At 37.5% G+C, this 15,715-nt stretch overlaps 1 protein-coding gene across 1 annotated transcript; it reads left to right on the top strand.

The window, feature by feature from the left end:
* Window positions 1-4,908: 4,908 nt before the first annotated feature.
* LOC306844074 (protein leg1a-like) lies at window positions 4,909-15,665 on the top strand (the record flags this gene model as incomplete). Its single annotated transcript, XM_079375951.1, has 6 exons — window positions 4,909-5,248; window positions 6,633-6,725; window positions 6,810-6,994; window positions 7,578-7,699; window positions 7,834-8,072; window positions 15,514-15,665. Exons 1-6 carry the CDS (start codon window positions 4,954-4,956, stop codon window positions 15,663-15,665), a joined length of 1,086 nt encoding a protein of 361 aa, XP_079232077.1. The 5' UTR covers window positions 4,909-4,953.
* Window positions 15,666-15,715: the final 50 nt, after the last annotated feature.

The following is a 15,715-nucleotide window of genomic DNA, read 5'->3' as shown; positions in this document are numbered from 1 at the left end:
TGTGTGTAGCTATACTTGTGAGGACCAGATGTCCCCACAAGGACAGTAAAGCCTGAGATTTTTGACTTTGTGAGGACATTTGGCCGGTCCTCACAAGGAAAATAAATTATTAAAAATACTAAATGAAGTTTATCTTAAAATGTAAAAATGCAAAAAGTCTCCTGTGAGGGCTAAGTTTAGGTGTAGGGTAGGTGTAGGGCAATAGCACACACAGTTTGTACAGTATAAAAACCATTACGCCTATGAGAGTCCTCTCAAGTATAGCAAAACCAACATGTGTGTGTGTGTGTGTGCGCGCGCGTGCGCGTGCGCGTGCGTGCGTGTGCGCATTTGTTCACTACTCACTGCTGTGTGTGTGCACTTGGATGGGTTAAACGCAGAGCACCAATTTCGAGTATGGGTCACCATACTTGACAATACGTCACGACTTTACTTTTTTTTACTAATGCAGCCAATTCCAATTGTTGCTTGTTTTGGGGAGTTTCTGCCTTTACTCTCCTCTTCAGCTGGTGAAATTCATGTTCAATCGGATTTAAATTTGGAGATTGACTTGGGCAATCTAAGACTTTCAATTTCTTTGCTCTTATAAATTCCTTGACTGAACTGGCAGGGTGTTTTGGGTCATTGTCCTGATGCAATATGAAGCACTTCCCAATTAATCTGGTGGCATTTTCTTGAATATTGGCTGGAATACAAGATGGTTTTGTACCCTTCCAAATTCATTCATCCTACTGTCATCATACATTAAGTTATCAGTAAAGTTGAGAGGGCCTTTTCAAGAGGCAGCCATGCATGCCCATGCCATGACACCACCTCCACCATGCTTTACAGATGAGGCTGTATGCTTGGGATCATTTGCAGTTCCCTTTTTTCTCTCCACATTTTTTCTTTCCCATCACTTAGATAAGGTTCATCTTTGTCTCATCGGTCCATAAACACAGTTCCAAAACTCTTCTGGCTCACCTTTGTGCTTTTTTGCAAACTCTAATCTTGTCTTTCTATTTTTGGTGCTGGTCAGAGGTTTGCATCTTGCTGTGTAGCATCTGTAATTCTGTGTCAAAGTCTCCTGAGGACAGTAGATTGTCAGAGCATCACCCCAGCTTTCTGGAAGTTGTTGGGTATTTTACAGACATGTCTTTTATGGTTCATTTTCACAGCTTTTATGATTTGTCTGTCATCAACTACTGTTGTTTTCTCAGCCGATCAGGTAGTTGTTGGTTGCTGGTGGTTTCCAAACTCTTGATTTCTCCATGCCCTTTATTTTTACTATAGCTCTAATTGACTTCCTCTTTTCTTTTAGCATCCAAATTGCATCTTCATCCTGGTTTGTGTGTGTCATCATCGAATACAAGATTCAGAATGCAGAATTAATGGATATAACTGATACGACACATTCCCTGCTTTTAATATCTGAAGAATTAATGCAACAGGACACAGCTGATCACTTAGAAAGACCTGTGAGACAACTGCTCCAATACTTATGCTCACATCAGATAGAGGGAGGAAACTCTAAAAGTGCTGTTCTTTTTATTTGGTAAAACATGTATGTGTTGAAACAGCTAATAATAAAATGTGACATTTTGTAGTTTTGTCTCATATTCATCTTTTAATCATATTTGCAAATGTCTTGACTCCACAGCCAACAGAGCAATTTTGTCTTTACTGTTCCAATATTTTTGGAGGGCACTGTATTTTCATGCACAAGAGATATAAGATAAAAGATAGTTGAGCCAAAAAATACAAATTCTAATGCCATATGACCTTTTTTCAGACCACAAAAAGAGAAATAATAATAAAGATGTCCTAGAGCCCCCCACCATGTCTCCCATACACTCCTGTTTTAGGTCACGTCTCTACTAATGAGCAGGTGACTAGAATTATATGTGAGATATACGGTAAAGCGTGCAGTGATGGGTGTCTCCATGCAGGACAGCTTTGAGATGCACTGAATTACAGGACACGCGTCATATCACTCTCCGGGTCCAAGTCCAGCTCTGTCAGATCCCAAAAACAAACAAATAGTGCTAAACTATGCTCACAGTATGCTGCAATACTACTGAAGAATCATGATCCTAAACTTTATCTCCACAGTGAAATCTCAGTTGGCCAGACAGCTAATCACCTATGTATCGCTATGTATTTTAGCTAAAAACATTTTTCAGACCACTCTTTTTTTATTTTGATACATTTGATGAGCGTAAATTTGTAATTTATATCAAGATTTTGTGTATATCAGGTTTTGGTGATTTTTGCTCACCTCTGCTATATTGACAATATAGTCAATCTGCAACACCTTTTAGCCATAACTGCATTCACAAATGAACACTGACTTCTCACTTTAATGCTTAACTAGAGCAAATGTCATAGTCATTAGTGTGGATGCCTTCCAATTCAGTATTAAGTACATTCATCTATAGCTGCACTGTAAAAAAAAAAAAATACATTGGAGACCTTTTAAAAAAAACAAAGATTATTGCAGTGTTTTAAAAGAAAATATTTTTTGATTGTTTCTACTTACATTTTAATGTCACTAGCCATAATAAAGGCTAGGAGAATCACATTAAGGAACCAATCAAATTGCTAACCTAATAATTCAGCTGACTCTATCATGTTGATCTGGAATGCACAAACATAATGCCAATGTCATTTTATTTATAAAGCACTATTTAAAACAACATCTGATCACCAATGTACTCTACATAATATCTAAAATACAGTAAAATAGCATAAAACAACTTGGCATTTGTTTGAAATGTCATGCAATGACAAGAAAAAGAGGATCAGTTCACTTTTAAGTATTCTTTTTCATATACACAATCTACAGGAAATTAATTCTGCATGTTAGCAGTCCTTAAGATTCAGAATTTCTCTGGATTTTAAAAGCCTCTCATGTGTTAATTTCAATACTGAGCTAATGTATCATCTAAGTGATATGCTATTTATCAACAGACATAAAATATTTATAGCTTCCAACCCAATTCAGTGCTTAATTAAAAGATTGACTGAAGTCTCCAGAGGCCACATTTATAAAATGTTGTGCAGAAACAATCCTAAACTTGATCTTACGATCATCTCTCAAATATGCACACATGTGATTCATAGAATGAGCGTACGTACAGAAAACACATGTGCACCTTTCTTTCAGATGTGAAATCTATAAATTACAAATGATCTTGAACTCGAGCTTTCTGCCTTGTAAACGACTCCTAATTAATGTCATTAACATATAAAAGATCACCAGTCATTGTCCAAATCCTTTAATTTACAACAGCGAGCTGCAAGAACAGCTTACATTTCTAAAAACCTGCAGTACTCCAACAAGAAAAAGTGTCATCTGCTCAGACACTGACGAGACACTAAGCACTTTTCCATGACAAGTTTTTACAAATATGAGCACTAGTGTGGATTTAAGCACACACACACTCTACGATCAAATCTCTGTGTACGCACGCTTTATAAATGAGGCCCCAGAAGTTGCAAACATTATTTTATTTTAGAACCTCTCAATACAAAATGGCCCTATAAATGTTTGTTTGTCCTCAGTGACACCTGGAGAAACAGACACGGAACTGTTATATCACGCTTGTACTCTGGCGGGGTGGTGATCAGACTATCCAAATATGCTCTTTGTGTTTACAAACTACTAGCTGACCCTATGTCCATATTGTTCCAAGTTAACTATTACACAAGTTTCTCAGTGCTCTTAAGTAATGCATTATACAAGACATTGATTTTGTTTTCCTATAAAGAATATACAACAGTTACATTAATATTGCATACTCTCATTTAAAAAAAAAAAAAAAATGGTGCTGTTATGGACACAACAGCCATGACTGGAGTAATACTCTCCAAAGGTAAATCTTAATGTTGTATTTTAGGGTACATAGGAATTTTTGCAAATGGAATGTTTTCCTAGTTCCTGTAACTATTGGAAGAAATACCTGCCTTTTGCCATGTTCGCACCACAGGAACTGGGAACAATTTTGGGGGGACTAACTTAGTTCCTACCTCAGAGTAGGGTCTAACCCAGCGCAATAGAAACTAGCAACACATACCTACGAAATACACTTTTTTTTTGTAAACAGTTTATATGGGCCATTCTACAGAATTGGTCCAAACTTCTGTCCCAAAACCAAAAAAACACATTTAAAAAGCATTCAAGTATTCAAATCTTGATTCAGATGTTTACTAAGATCCTTCTACAATAACTTTAAAATATTAATAAGCTTAATATATATAGAATCATCATTTATTATTATAGAATGTCACTACTGAACACCTTTTTTTCTACAATTAAGCACACTTTTTGGGCATTATTCCATAACATTTAGTTTTTATATGTGTACCACTGTTCAGAACTGTGCTAGCTAACCATGTGCTGATTAGCATCTTTGAGCTAGGTTCAAAAGTATCTAAAATTGTCACTACCGAAACAGTCACTAACGAAACATTTCCCATATATACTTCGTTTATATATATTCCACGCACCATCCATCCTCCAGATGTTGACGTTGTTGAATGCCGCACTTAAACAACACCGCTGTCAGTCGGCTATTAGTGCCAAGAGGTCCTAATAGTTCCTGTAGCTCAAACAGCACTACTCCAACACCGACCCATGAATTGATAAAATGTTGAATTCAATCACAGCCACTTTGATTGAAAGGGTCTTCCAAATGTGTGAATGCACATGTTAGTACCATTTGAGTGACAACTGCTGTACCTGGAATGGTTACTGAGAGTGTACAGTATTGAGAAAATTGAGCATAAGAAATGTTTATCAATGTTTATCAAAATGTGTACATTGGAGAGAATGTCTCTACTTGTATGCATTGATCCCCACCCACACTCCTGTTTGGCCCTTTCTCCGTTTGGGACCAAAGTTCTTTGGTTGGCCATAAATTAAAGCTCTTCCACTGACCACAGCACTTTGGCAGTCCAACTAGATTCCCCAGCATGGATTTCATCAGAGCGGTGGCTGCTGTAGTCTTGTTAGCTGTGCTTGGCCAGGCAGCAGTAGTTACTGAGAATGGACTTCCTATTCAGTGGGACAAAGCACCAAGCGAGCTTTCCCAGCTGTCCACAGTCGATGGGGTGATCCAGGTAAACCCGTGGGATTACTTACAGAGGATGGCCTTGTACAAGCTGCTGATCAATTCTACTGATCCCTACATGAGCTCCATGGGCCCTGGAGACAAAGAGAGCCCTCTGTGGAGCCTCCCTCTGCAGCTGGGCTGGAAGCTCAGATCAGGTATAATCTATTACCTCTGCGATGTAACAATAGGAAACAAGCCTCTTACGATAAACAGTGTTGGGGAGTAATTAGTTAACAGAATTACGTAATTTAATTTCAAAATAAATGTGATTGTAATCAGTTAAAGTTCTGAGAAAAAAATGTGTAACTGAATTACAGTTATGAAAATGTTAACAATTACAAAGGGGGTTACATCTGAATATTTTCACACACACACACATGTTGTGTTTCCATGTTTTATGGGGACATTTCATAGGCGTAATTTTTTTTTTACTGTACAAACTGTATTTTCTATTGCCCTACAGATTCTATCACTCTTTTTGCATTTTTAGATTAAAAAAAAAACTTCATTATGTATGATTTATAATCTTGTTTCCTCATAGGAACCTAAAAAATGTCTGCACAAGATCAAAATTTACTGGTATTACTATCCTTGTGGGGACATTTGGTCCCCATAATGTGATAAATGCACACACACAGAGAGAGAGATTTGATTGATTTCTTTCATAAATTGCACTGACTGCTCTAAAATAGGAGTTTAAGATACAGAATAGAACATGTGTTTATTCAGTAACTGTTTTATTTCCTATTTGGGTTCATGTATATGCTTAATTTTTTTAAAGATTAACAGGTTTTTTCGAAAGGCATTGTTAGATGTCAGTGTTTCCTGTCATAGCTATGCAAGAATTGTATTTCAAAGACAGTATGATAGCTATTAAACTATTTCTTGTTATGATTTTAATTCTGTAATTAACATCAGAATGATCTCAAAGTAAAAAGCTGCTAAAGTCTGATTTTGTGGTGGCTGTGCTTTAAAATTAAATTTGTATCATTTTAATTCAAGTGATGAAGGCTTTTGAAAGTCTGACAGTAATCAGTGTTGAATACTACTGTAGGTTAACCCTGTCTGGTTTACATGTTTCAAAATGATTAACAGTTGAAAACATAAATTTAGTAAATCAAAAAGTAAGTAATCAAATGTAATCAGCTACATTAATAAAGTAATTGAAATAGTTACACTACAACTACCAACAAATACAGATAATAAATGTGCAATACAAGAAAGTAACAATGAAACAATGTATAAGTTATCCTAAGCCTATTGGTTGCAATAAATAATAGAATACATCATGTGTGTGTGCTGGGTTATGGGGGAAAAATGGCCTCACAATGCAGGAAACCTGAAAAATGTCTGTATAAAAAAATATTAAATTTTGTGTGTGAATAATTAAAATACGTTGTTGGAATAATTGGGTGAAAAAGCTGCCTTGCATACACATATGAATGTAAATATGAATACATATGTACTTGTGCTTAGGAAATCTACATGTATACGAGTAGGGAAATTCAGCTTTGGTTGTCGTCTGTTTCTATATCGCAGGCCGCCTGACTGACCCAAGCCCTGGCAGCAGCAGCACCTGTGGACAGGAAAGTTCAGAGCCGGTTTGCATCTCTCCTCAGAGCTGGTATGCATGTAAGTGCAGCTCTATATTTGCACCATTAGATGGATGTAAAGTGAAGCACGCTGTCTTTTCTCATTATGCCACTTTCTCTCTAGGTATGAACTACTTCATGTCCGTGCTTCCATTCCTGGCAGCAGTTCAGACAGGTGTAGTTGGGAAGGGTGAGATTCAGCTGAACATCCAGGTTCCAGCAGAGGTGGCTCAAGATTACTGCTCCAGCTTCACAGACTGTTCCACCAAATATCCTGATGCCATGACCAAGTGGGAAACATTTTTCCAGGTGTCATTTTTCAAGTTACACTCAATAGATGCACATTTAGGTTGAATTCAGGTCAAATGGGACACTTTTTGCCATTGAGATGACTGGGAAAACATGTAATAATTAACTAATAATTCACCCTACAGTATATTTGTTCATTCAGCAGATGCTTTTATTCCAAAGTGACAAGAGTTTAGTCAAGATGACACCTTCTGTAACAAACACTACAGACTAAACGCAATACAGTGTCAAGCAGCAAGAGCAATTATCATGCATGCACATGGAATATTTGTACACAGACACCACAACACTATGTTTACGTGAACTTTAAAGAGAAAGGGATATCAGTCACAGTGTCTATAGATAGTGGGCTCCAAAGGTGTCTGACCATATCGCAGATCAATGACAAATCAATATATTTATGACATAAAATGAAGAATACTAGATTCACTAGTCTCTCACTAACGGGATGTCAGCAAATGTGTGATACTGACCATGTTTACTTCTTTGTGCAAAAGGTTTTTCAAACTAATTCAAGCACATAATATCAATTAAGCAAAGGGACAGTTTGCTCACCATTGCTATTTTCTGTGTTCCTCGGTAGTCTTTGCAGCACATCAGTAACTCTGACGACACCGATTTCAGCAAGAAGGACAAGATCCTGGGACTGCTGTGGGCAGCAGAAGAGGTGTCTCTACAAACCGCCTCCTCCGCCTGCAGTGAAAGGTCCATATATATACATTTAATAAAACTGTTGCTCATTGACATTATTATTGACAGTATTCTTCAAGCTTCGGTTTGGCAGGTGCCGTATGCTGCAATCAAACAGGTTTTAAGGCTTCTTGAACTGTGTGCTATAGGCAGAAGCTGTACTCCTCTCCTGAGGTGCGGTTTGGACTGGGCTGGCTCAACTCGGCTGCATATGTATCAGCTGCTCATTTCCACGCCAACATCGAGAGGTCCGAGAAGTTCATGGCTCCTCTGCCGAGCCGAGTGCTGCAGGAGTCTGACAGACCACCCAACATTGCCGATCTCAGCGCTGAGGAGAACCACACACTCCACGTCTTCGGCTGGATGAACAGTGTCAATCAACTGCTTGGTAAGAATATCAGAGGAAATGGTGGGAGCGGGAAAAGTTCTGGGTCCAGACCATTAGTGAAACTCCCTCAGCACTGTAATAAATATTTTTTTTTCCATTTTTATTCATCTTCTTTTTATCCATTAAATAAAATTGAAAAAGTAACTTTTAATTTGAGAATGTATTCTTATTTGATGTCACCCCCTCTGCTTTAAAGGGATACTCCACCCCAAAATGAAAATTTTGTCATTAATCACTTACCCGCATGTCGTTCCAAACCCGTAAAAGCTTTGTTAGTCTTCGGAACACAATTTAAGATATTTTGGATGAAAACCAGGAGGCTTGTGACTGTCCCATTGACTGCATAGTAAATTGCATTGTCAAGGTCCAGAAAAGTATGAAAAGCATTTTGGAGAATATCCGCTGGATGCAAGCAACGTACACTCTTGTGTAGTCTCGCATAGCCAGACCTTCAGACTGACGGCTGAAGGTCTGGAATAGATGTCCGCTTTCATCGGCCAAGGCCCGCCCATGAGGCCGTTTGACCGACATGTCAAACAACCAATTACAGTTTGTTTTGTTTAGCGTCACGTTTCGGGGCGTGGAAATGTCACCACAATAACAAACCGGTGTGTGAAACTCTCGGATGTATTTTAAAGATTATATGCCGCGAAATTAAAATATTTCACATGCTTTTGAAAATCCAGAGTTTAGTTGACCCTGATAAGCATTTGTTGTCACAGTTGTAAACACGACGGCTTTCTTCTTTCGTGAGGCGGTTTGGCGCCACGGCATCTTTGTTTCCCGGTGGACAGAAAATTAACGCGACACTCGCGTCTCCCAGAAATCCGGTTTAATTCAACCAGTCAGATGACAACTTTGACATTCCTGAAGTGTTTCAAGAAAAGTGTGCCATATGCATCAGACGTTTAGCCAACGGTCCGTCTGAGGCTGAGACTAACTCTTGTGTGTCAGCCGCGCCACAAGGATGTGTATTCTACGTTTGTTTACGCTTTGATTTGAATGAAAACAGCGCATCCGTGTGGCGTGGGTGACACACAAGAGCATATGCAGTTTGAGTCCAGCAGATATTCTCCAAAATGGCGCTACGCTAAATCAGAGGAGACAAATTGTTGAATAAAGTCGTTGTTTTGTTTTCTTTGTGCAGAAAAAGTGTTCTCGTCGCTTCATTAAATTCAGATGGACTATTCTGACCATGCTTTTCATACTTTTATGGACCTTGACAGTGCAATTTCCTCTGCCGTCAATGGGACAATCACAAGCCTCCCGGTTTTCAGTTTTGGCTGAAATAGGTTATTGACTGAAACAATTTCCAAAGAAGTGTGTCAGCGATTTTACCTTTCTGTAAAAATAGATTTTGATGCATCACTAATAAAGAAAATATTTTTTTCTCTAGTATAACACACACTAATGAATCATTCACAATAAGTCCAGGAACATTTATTATGAAAGCAAATAGATCAGTTTTGATTTCATATTGACTTTAAGAAAAGAGGATTAGCAAAAGCCACACATTTTTGAAAGTTAAACTTGACACGCTAAATCTCAGCACTTAAAATGCATGACTAACCAATCACTGCTAAACTGTGGAAAGTGTCGAGTTCTGAATCGGAAAGCAGCAAAAGCGACAGATGAACCTGTTACGGACCAAGAAAATATCTTAAAGTGCCCCTATTATGCATTTTTAAGATTGCTAATATTGTTTTATGAGGCTCCTAAAACAGGTTTACATGCATCCAAGGTAAAAAGTTGAGTTTTCTCAAAAAATAGCTTTAATTTTATCTCTAATTTTATCTTTAATTTTATCTCTCTTTTATCAAACTCCCGCAGACCCAATCAATCATAACGACACGCCCTGTTTTTATAGCATCAAATTACTAGCTAAAATCAAACTTACCACAAAAACAAACAATTGAACATATATCAGCGTGATAACTACCTTAAATGACCAAAATCATATTTTGGAAAATTGTATTGGAAGTGTAATTAATTTTTTTGTTATGACTAGTCCCATTCGTTTACATGGAGAGGGCGGGGTTTATGACCTGTACTGCAGCCAGCCACCAGGGGGCTTCACTTTCCAGTACGAGTGAGACACACCCGGGTGGCACCGGCCCCTAACAACAGCGCAAACTGATCATAGTATAACATCTGCGGTGCGGGAGCTGGGTGCATTTAAAATCTCAGGCTCTGCCGCTGATATCATACATTAATCACAGCCGCTTGAAGTAGAACACACACCTGCTTCGCTGCCAATCAGTTCCCGAGAAGCTGAAAATGTATGTTGAAAGCAATTAGAGATTGTGTTTATCTGTGTTTATCTGCGTGAAGTAACGAATTACAAATACTCACGTTACAATAATTAAGTCGTTTTTATCAGTAATTGTACTTTTTTGAGTAGTTTAAAAATTGTGTACTTTTACTTTTACTTGAGTACATTTAAGTGATGCATCGGTAAGTGATTACTCCGCTATTTTCCTCCGTTTTGGTCGTTACATTAATTTTATTTTTAATATGTTTGGATAGAGAGATAGTAATTGGTCTCATGACTTTCGTCAAATCAAATTGTGCATAGAAAACTTTAATCGCCAACTGCTGTTTATCATGCATGAAGGAAGTGCATTCTTCAAGCATCACATCTTCCTCTAATGTTAATGTAAATTTCGGATTTCTGCTTACTACATGATTTGTATATATGCTTGCGTGCGTCTCTACATGACCTGAAATATGGTGCCGTGTGAACTCGTCTCTCTCTCTCGCGTGCAGTCACTTGGAAAAGTCGTTGTTGCTGTTGAACTTGTTGACTTTTGATGAGTTTGAGCGCGTGAAAAAGTGTGTTGGAAATACTGTAAAACGATTTGAAATAATGTACTCAAATTGAGGACCAATCTGCACCTTATTGACGACTCCTGGAGTTAATACACTGCTTCTGTGTCAGCGCGTGATGAAATAAAACTGCAGCTCATTAATAAACTTTATTTTTTTTTATTTGTATCCATTTTATACACGCCGCCGTCATTTAGCAAGTGCACTCGCGCATAAACAATTTTCAAGGTCGACACTTTTTGTTCCGGTCAGTTGTGGATGCTGCTGATCCACCGAGACCGCCGCGTGCGTTTGTGTTTTCTTTTGAAAAAGTTTCCCCAGAAATACTTGGCTATTTAATTCATTTTTTACGGTGGCCGTGAGAGCTCAACGCGCTGCAACTTCAGAAAACACATGCAAATAGACAAAACACCAGCAAATCAAGAAAACATCTTCATCATTTTGACAACACATGCGCTGCAAATGCTCACAACACATGCAAATTGAGAAACGCTGCAAATGCTCACAACACATGCAAATTGAGAAACGTTGCAAATCCAAAACGTTGAGCTCTCTCGGCCACCGTAATTTTTCCTTACAAATAGTTTTTTCAACATAACAATTCGAGTCAAGATGTAAAAGGTATGGCATGATGCCAGCCTTCTAGAGCAATGTGCATTTGTTAAAATTGTAGCATAAATTATGAAGTTTAGTTATTCTTATTTCTTTATTGCAAAATGCTAAAACTGGCACCGTTTTGGAGAGAAATGGGCTCTCTTTTGAACCCATATCATGGTGTGTGATGCTGAACTATGAGTTTCTAATGGTGTTTGTATTTGCACTGTTCTAAACATTAATATTTTATGTGCAATAACATGATTTTAAATCATTTTTTCAAACTTTATGATTTAAATGGGGATAATTGTACTGAGAATAACTTTCAACTGAATACTGTTTCTGTGGTGTTTTGATGCGTTTTAAAGAGTTGGCAGTCAAAATGAAAACTGTTGGATGATAGATATTCTTCATTCTGTATGACAAACAAGATAATGTGAATTACAGAATGTACGTTTTTTAAATGTGAGGCCTGGAGCACAAAACCAGTCATAAGTGTAAATTTTTCAAAATAGAGCTTTATGCATCATCTGAAAGCTGAGTAAATATTCTTTCCATTGATGTATGGTTTGTTAGGATCTGACAATATTTGGCCGAGATGCAACTATTTGAAAATCTGGAATCTGGGGGAGCAAAAAAATCGAATTATTGAGAAAATCACCTTTAATTTTGTCTAAATGAAGTTCTTAGCAATGCATATTACTAATCAAAAATTAAGTTTTGATATATTTTCAGTAGGAAATTTACAAAATATCTTCATGGAACATGATCTTTACTTAATATCCTAATGATTTTTGGCATAAAAGAAAAATGAATAATTTTGACCCATACAATGTATTGTTGGCTATTGCTACAAATACCCAGCAACTTAAGACTGGTTTTGTGCTCCAGGGTCACAATGTATAAATTGCAGCGTAGAGCGGTTATTATGAGGGGGTAGAATCGACAGCTCAGTACTCACTACTCAATAATCATGAGTACTTTTAAATGGGCTACTCTTTTACTCTTACTCAAATAGTTTTTGGACAAGTACTTTTACTCTGCTCAAACTAGGGCTGAGCGATATTGCCTGAAAAAAAAAAAAAAAATCCCCGATTTTTTTTCACAAAAAATCAGATTTACGATTTAAATAGTTTTTTTCCCCCCTACTTAAAATCAATCTGCAGATGACAAAGAAATTGTTCAAAACAAGTTCTAACTTTACGGAGTGTGTATTTACAGCGAAAGGATGGCAAAGGATATTTACACTAACTCCGCCCACCAACGTGCGATTGAGTTAGTCAACAAAAAGACGCTCATATAGCATAAGTTTCAGTGGTGTAGATGGTAAGGCGTAGGCCTATGCTTTTTGATGCGATTGACCCGAGTTCGATCCCGCCTTATACCAAACTTTTTTTCTCATATAGCATCGGAAAGGCATTTATTTTCAATAAAAATTAAGGAAATAATCAAAAAGTGGAAAATAAAAGTATCAGGTAGGGTTAGGGTAGGTGTAGGGAGGGCTTTATTGTCCCAATAAGGTGGCATCCATTTAATAATTTGAATTAAGTAAATAAAATGTATTTATATAGCACCTTTCACAGACAAGGAGTCACAAAGTGCTTTACAACACTATCAGTAAAACAAATATTCAGTATTCAGAAAGGCACAGGAAACAAGTAACGATTGCTAACGGTTGCCTGTTATATTACCAGTGTTTCCCACAGACTTGGACTTTATTTGTGGCTGCATATATGCAAATTAATTATCTGCCAGCAGGAGGCGCTTGTAGAGCAGGAGAAATAGCGGTTTCCTTGGTAACGCTGTACACAAATTAGCTCTGTTCACAAACGCTGCTTTATCAGACATTATACAAGATGAAATGAAAATGACATCCAAAACAGTCGGTTTCCTTCAGAAATGCAGTGATATAAAGACACCCGCCCCGAGATTCAATTCTGAAACGAGCAGCGCTTGCTTATTCAACGAAGTCAAAGCTTTTTGAAAAAAAAAAAACATTTGTGGCGGTCAGTTTTGATATTGTGGCAGGCTGCCACAAATAAATCAATGTATGGGAAACACTGCATTACAGAACATCAAATTTCACTTAGCCTACCACATAGAGTAAGGAGAGATGACCGAGGACGATGACGAATGATTTGCAGCTCATGAGCACCATGACAAACATCTAATCTTGTAAAATGTGTGGTAAGTAGGCCACTGCCGCTCCATAGTAAAATAACTGCGAGAGAAAGTATTGATATTTATCTCCTATCTCGTATTTATTGGAGTTCTGTAGTACACGTCTTTTTTTTTTTTTTGAAAAAAATATTTTCATTCAAACAAGTCGACATAAACTACACATTCGAGTTAATCGATAAAATCGATTTATCGCCCAGCCCTAGCTCAAACTACATTTTTTGGAAGGTAATGGTACTTTTACTTGAGTATATTTTTTCAGTACTCTTTCCACCACTGGCCATGTCCAAGAACAGCTTCACATTAAATGATTTAGTCTTTAATCAGATGATAATATGGCTATTAAATATAGTATTTGTGTAATATTGATGATTAAGTTATATTTTTATTTATTTTTTTTAGACAGAATTTTTGGTAAAAATAAAATGAAAATGGGACAAAGTAAGGCACAGCAGCAATACATTGAAGAAGAATACATCGTCAAGAAGAAACCATGTCAAAGACAGGTAGAGGCAGTAGAATGCATGTCAGAGCCAATCCACCAGGCAGGGGCAAGTAGACCAGCAAATTAGCAGCCCTGAACCTGGCAGCACAGGTCAGAGAGGGCCAGAGAGGACTACACCAGCAGCCATCTATTTGCAGCAACAGAACATGAGCAATTTTTACAAAAAGTTCACTAGACTTTGTGTTTGGACAATGAAAGAAGTTGAGAACAAGTATTGTCTGTTTAGTGGTTTTTATTTATAAAAAGAGAGATGAGTTGTCCAGGCACTTGTGCAGTGCCCTTTTTATGTCATCCCACTTGAGTTGGGGCACATGACTTTTCCCATGGGCCCCCCCTGACTGAATCTTGGCCCCCCCATGCCACCCCATTAAAAAAATCCTAGAATTGCCCCTGTACTTCCGTAACAGAATAAGATTCAAATTCCTGACGACTCGTTTAGGCGATTGCGAGTCGACTCTTTTTTTTTTTTTTTTTTTTTTTGATAGACAATAACTTTATATATCGTGCACTTTTGGCTTCACAACTTTGCAGAAAGTTTATGTTCACATACTGCTACATGACACATTGCATGAAAGATAATATTCGAAAAGGCATAATAGGGGCACTTTAAATTGTGTTCCGAAGATGAACAAAGCTTTTACGAGTTTGGAAAGACATGGGGGGTAAGTGAATAATGACAAAATATTCATTTTGGGGTGGTGTATCCCTTTAAGGGGATAGTTCACCCAAAACATCTGTCATTGTTCACTCATCTTTTCATTCTGTGATTTTGTTCATACAATGAAAGTCTATTCAAAATGTCAACATGGAATAATATATGTCTGAGTAAATTATAACAGAATTTTTATTTTCGGTTAACTACTATCCCATTAATAACAGCAGGACTGGAGCAACATGAACAATACCTGATGATAATATTCTCTAGCATGATTTTAGATGTTTCAAAGAGCATCTCAAACTTCATAGGAATAATAAAATGTGAGCGTCTCTACAAAGACATTGATTTAAATGTTTAAATTCTTAGACTTTCGTACCATGCTACATGCATTTGTGGCTTGGATTAATAAAAAAAGCAAACAGTGATCAGAGTAGATTGTACGATGTACATTTTTGGTGGGAAACAATTTCACATGATTTCATTGTGTTGCACAAAGGGCTTCTTGGTTTGCTTGTAGTAGAGCACAACTATTGCATAATTGTAGAGTGATTACCAGGCTAACGTTTTTTTGTCAAGTGACTATTAGCAATATTAACCAATATAAATGAAAACACCCAGTCTCAGTCTAGGTTATTGGGATCTTTTTATTTTTTTGTATGTATTTATTTATTTGGAAACAGGTGGTTCCCTCGTGAATCTCTGGCGGAGTGCTATGTGTTCACCTCAGGCTCGGGAGAAAGGTCAAGGCCTTCTTCACGACCTCATTCTTGACCCAAAGTTCCCTGGTACCAGTCTGATGGCAATCCTGACTGAGATGACCACCAGCTGTTAACAATCTCTAATAAATACAAAAACTGGGAAGAATAAACTTGTTCCTAGTAC

Source organism: Barbus barbus, assembly GCF_936440315.1.
Source record: "Barbus barbus genome assembly, chromosome: 24".
Lineage (NCBI taxonomy): Eukaryota > Metazoa > Chordata > Actinopteri > Cypriniformes > Cyprinidae > Barbus > Barbus barbus.
The sequence above is the reverse complement of the archived record's forward strand: the minus strand, read 5'-3'. Positions and strand labels throughout refer to the sequence as shown.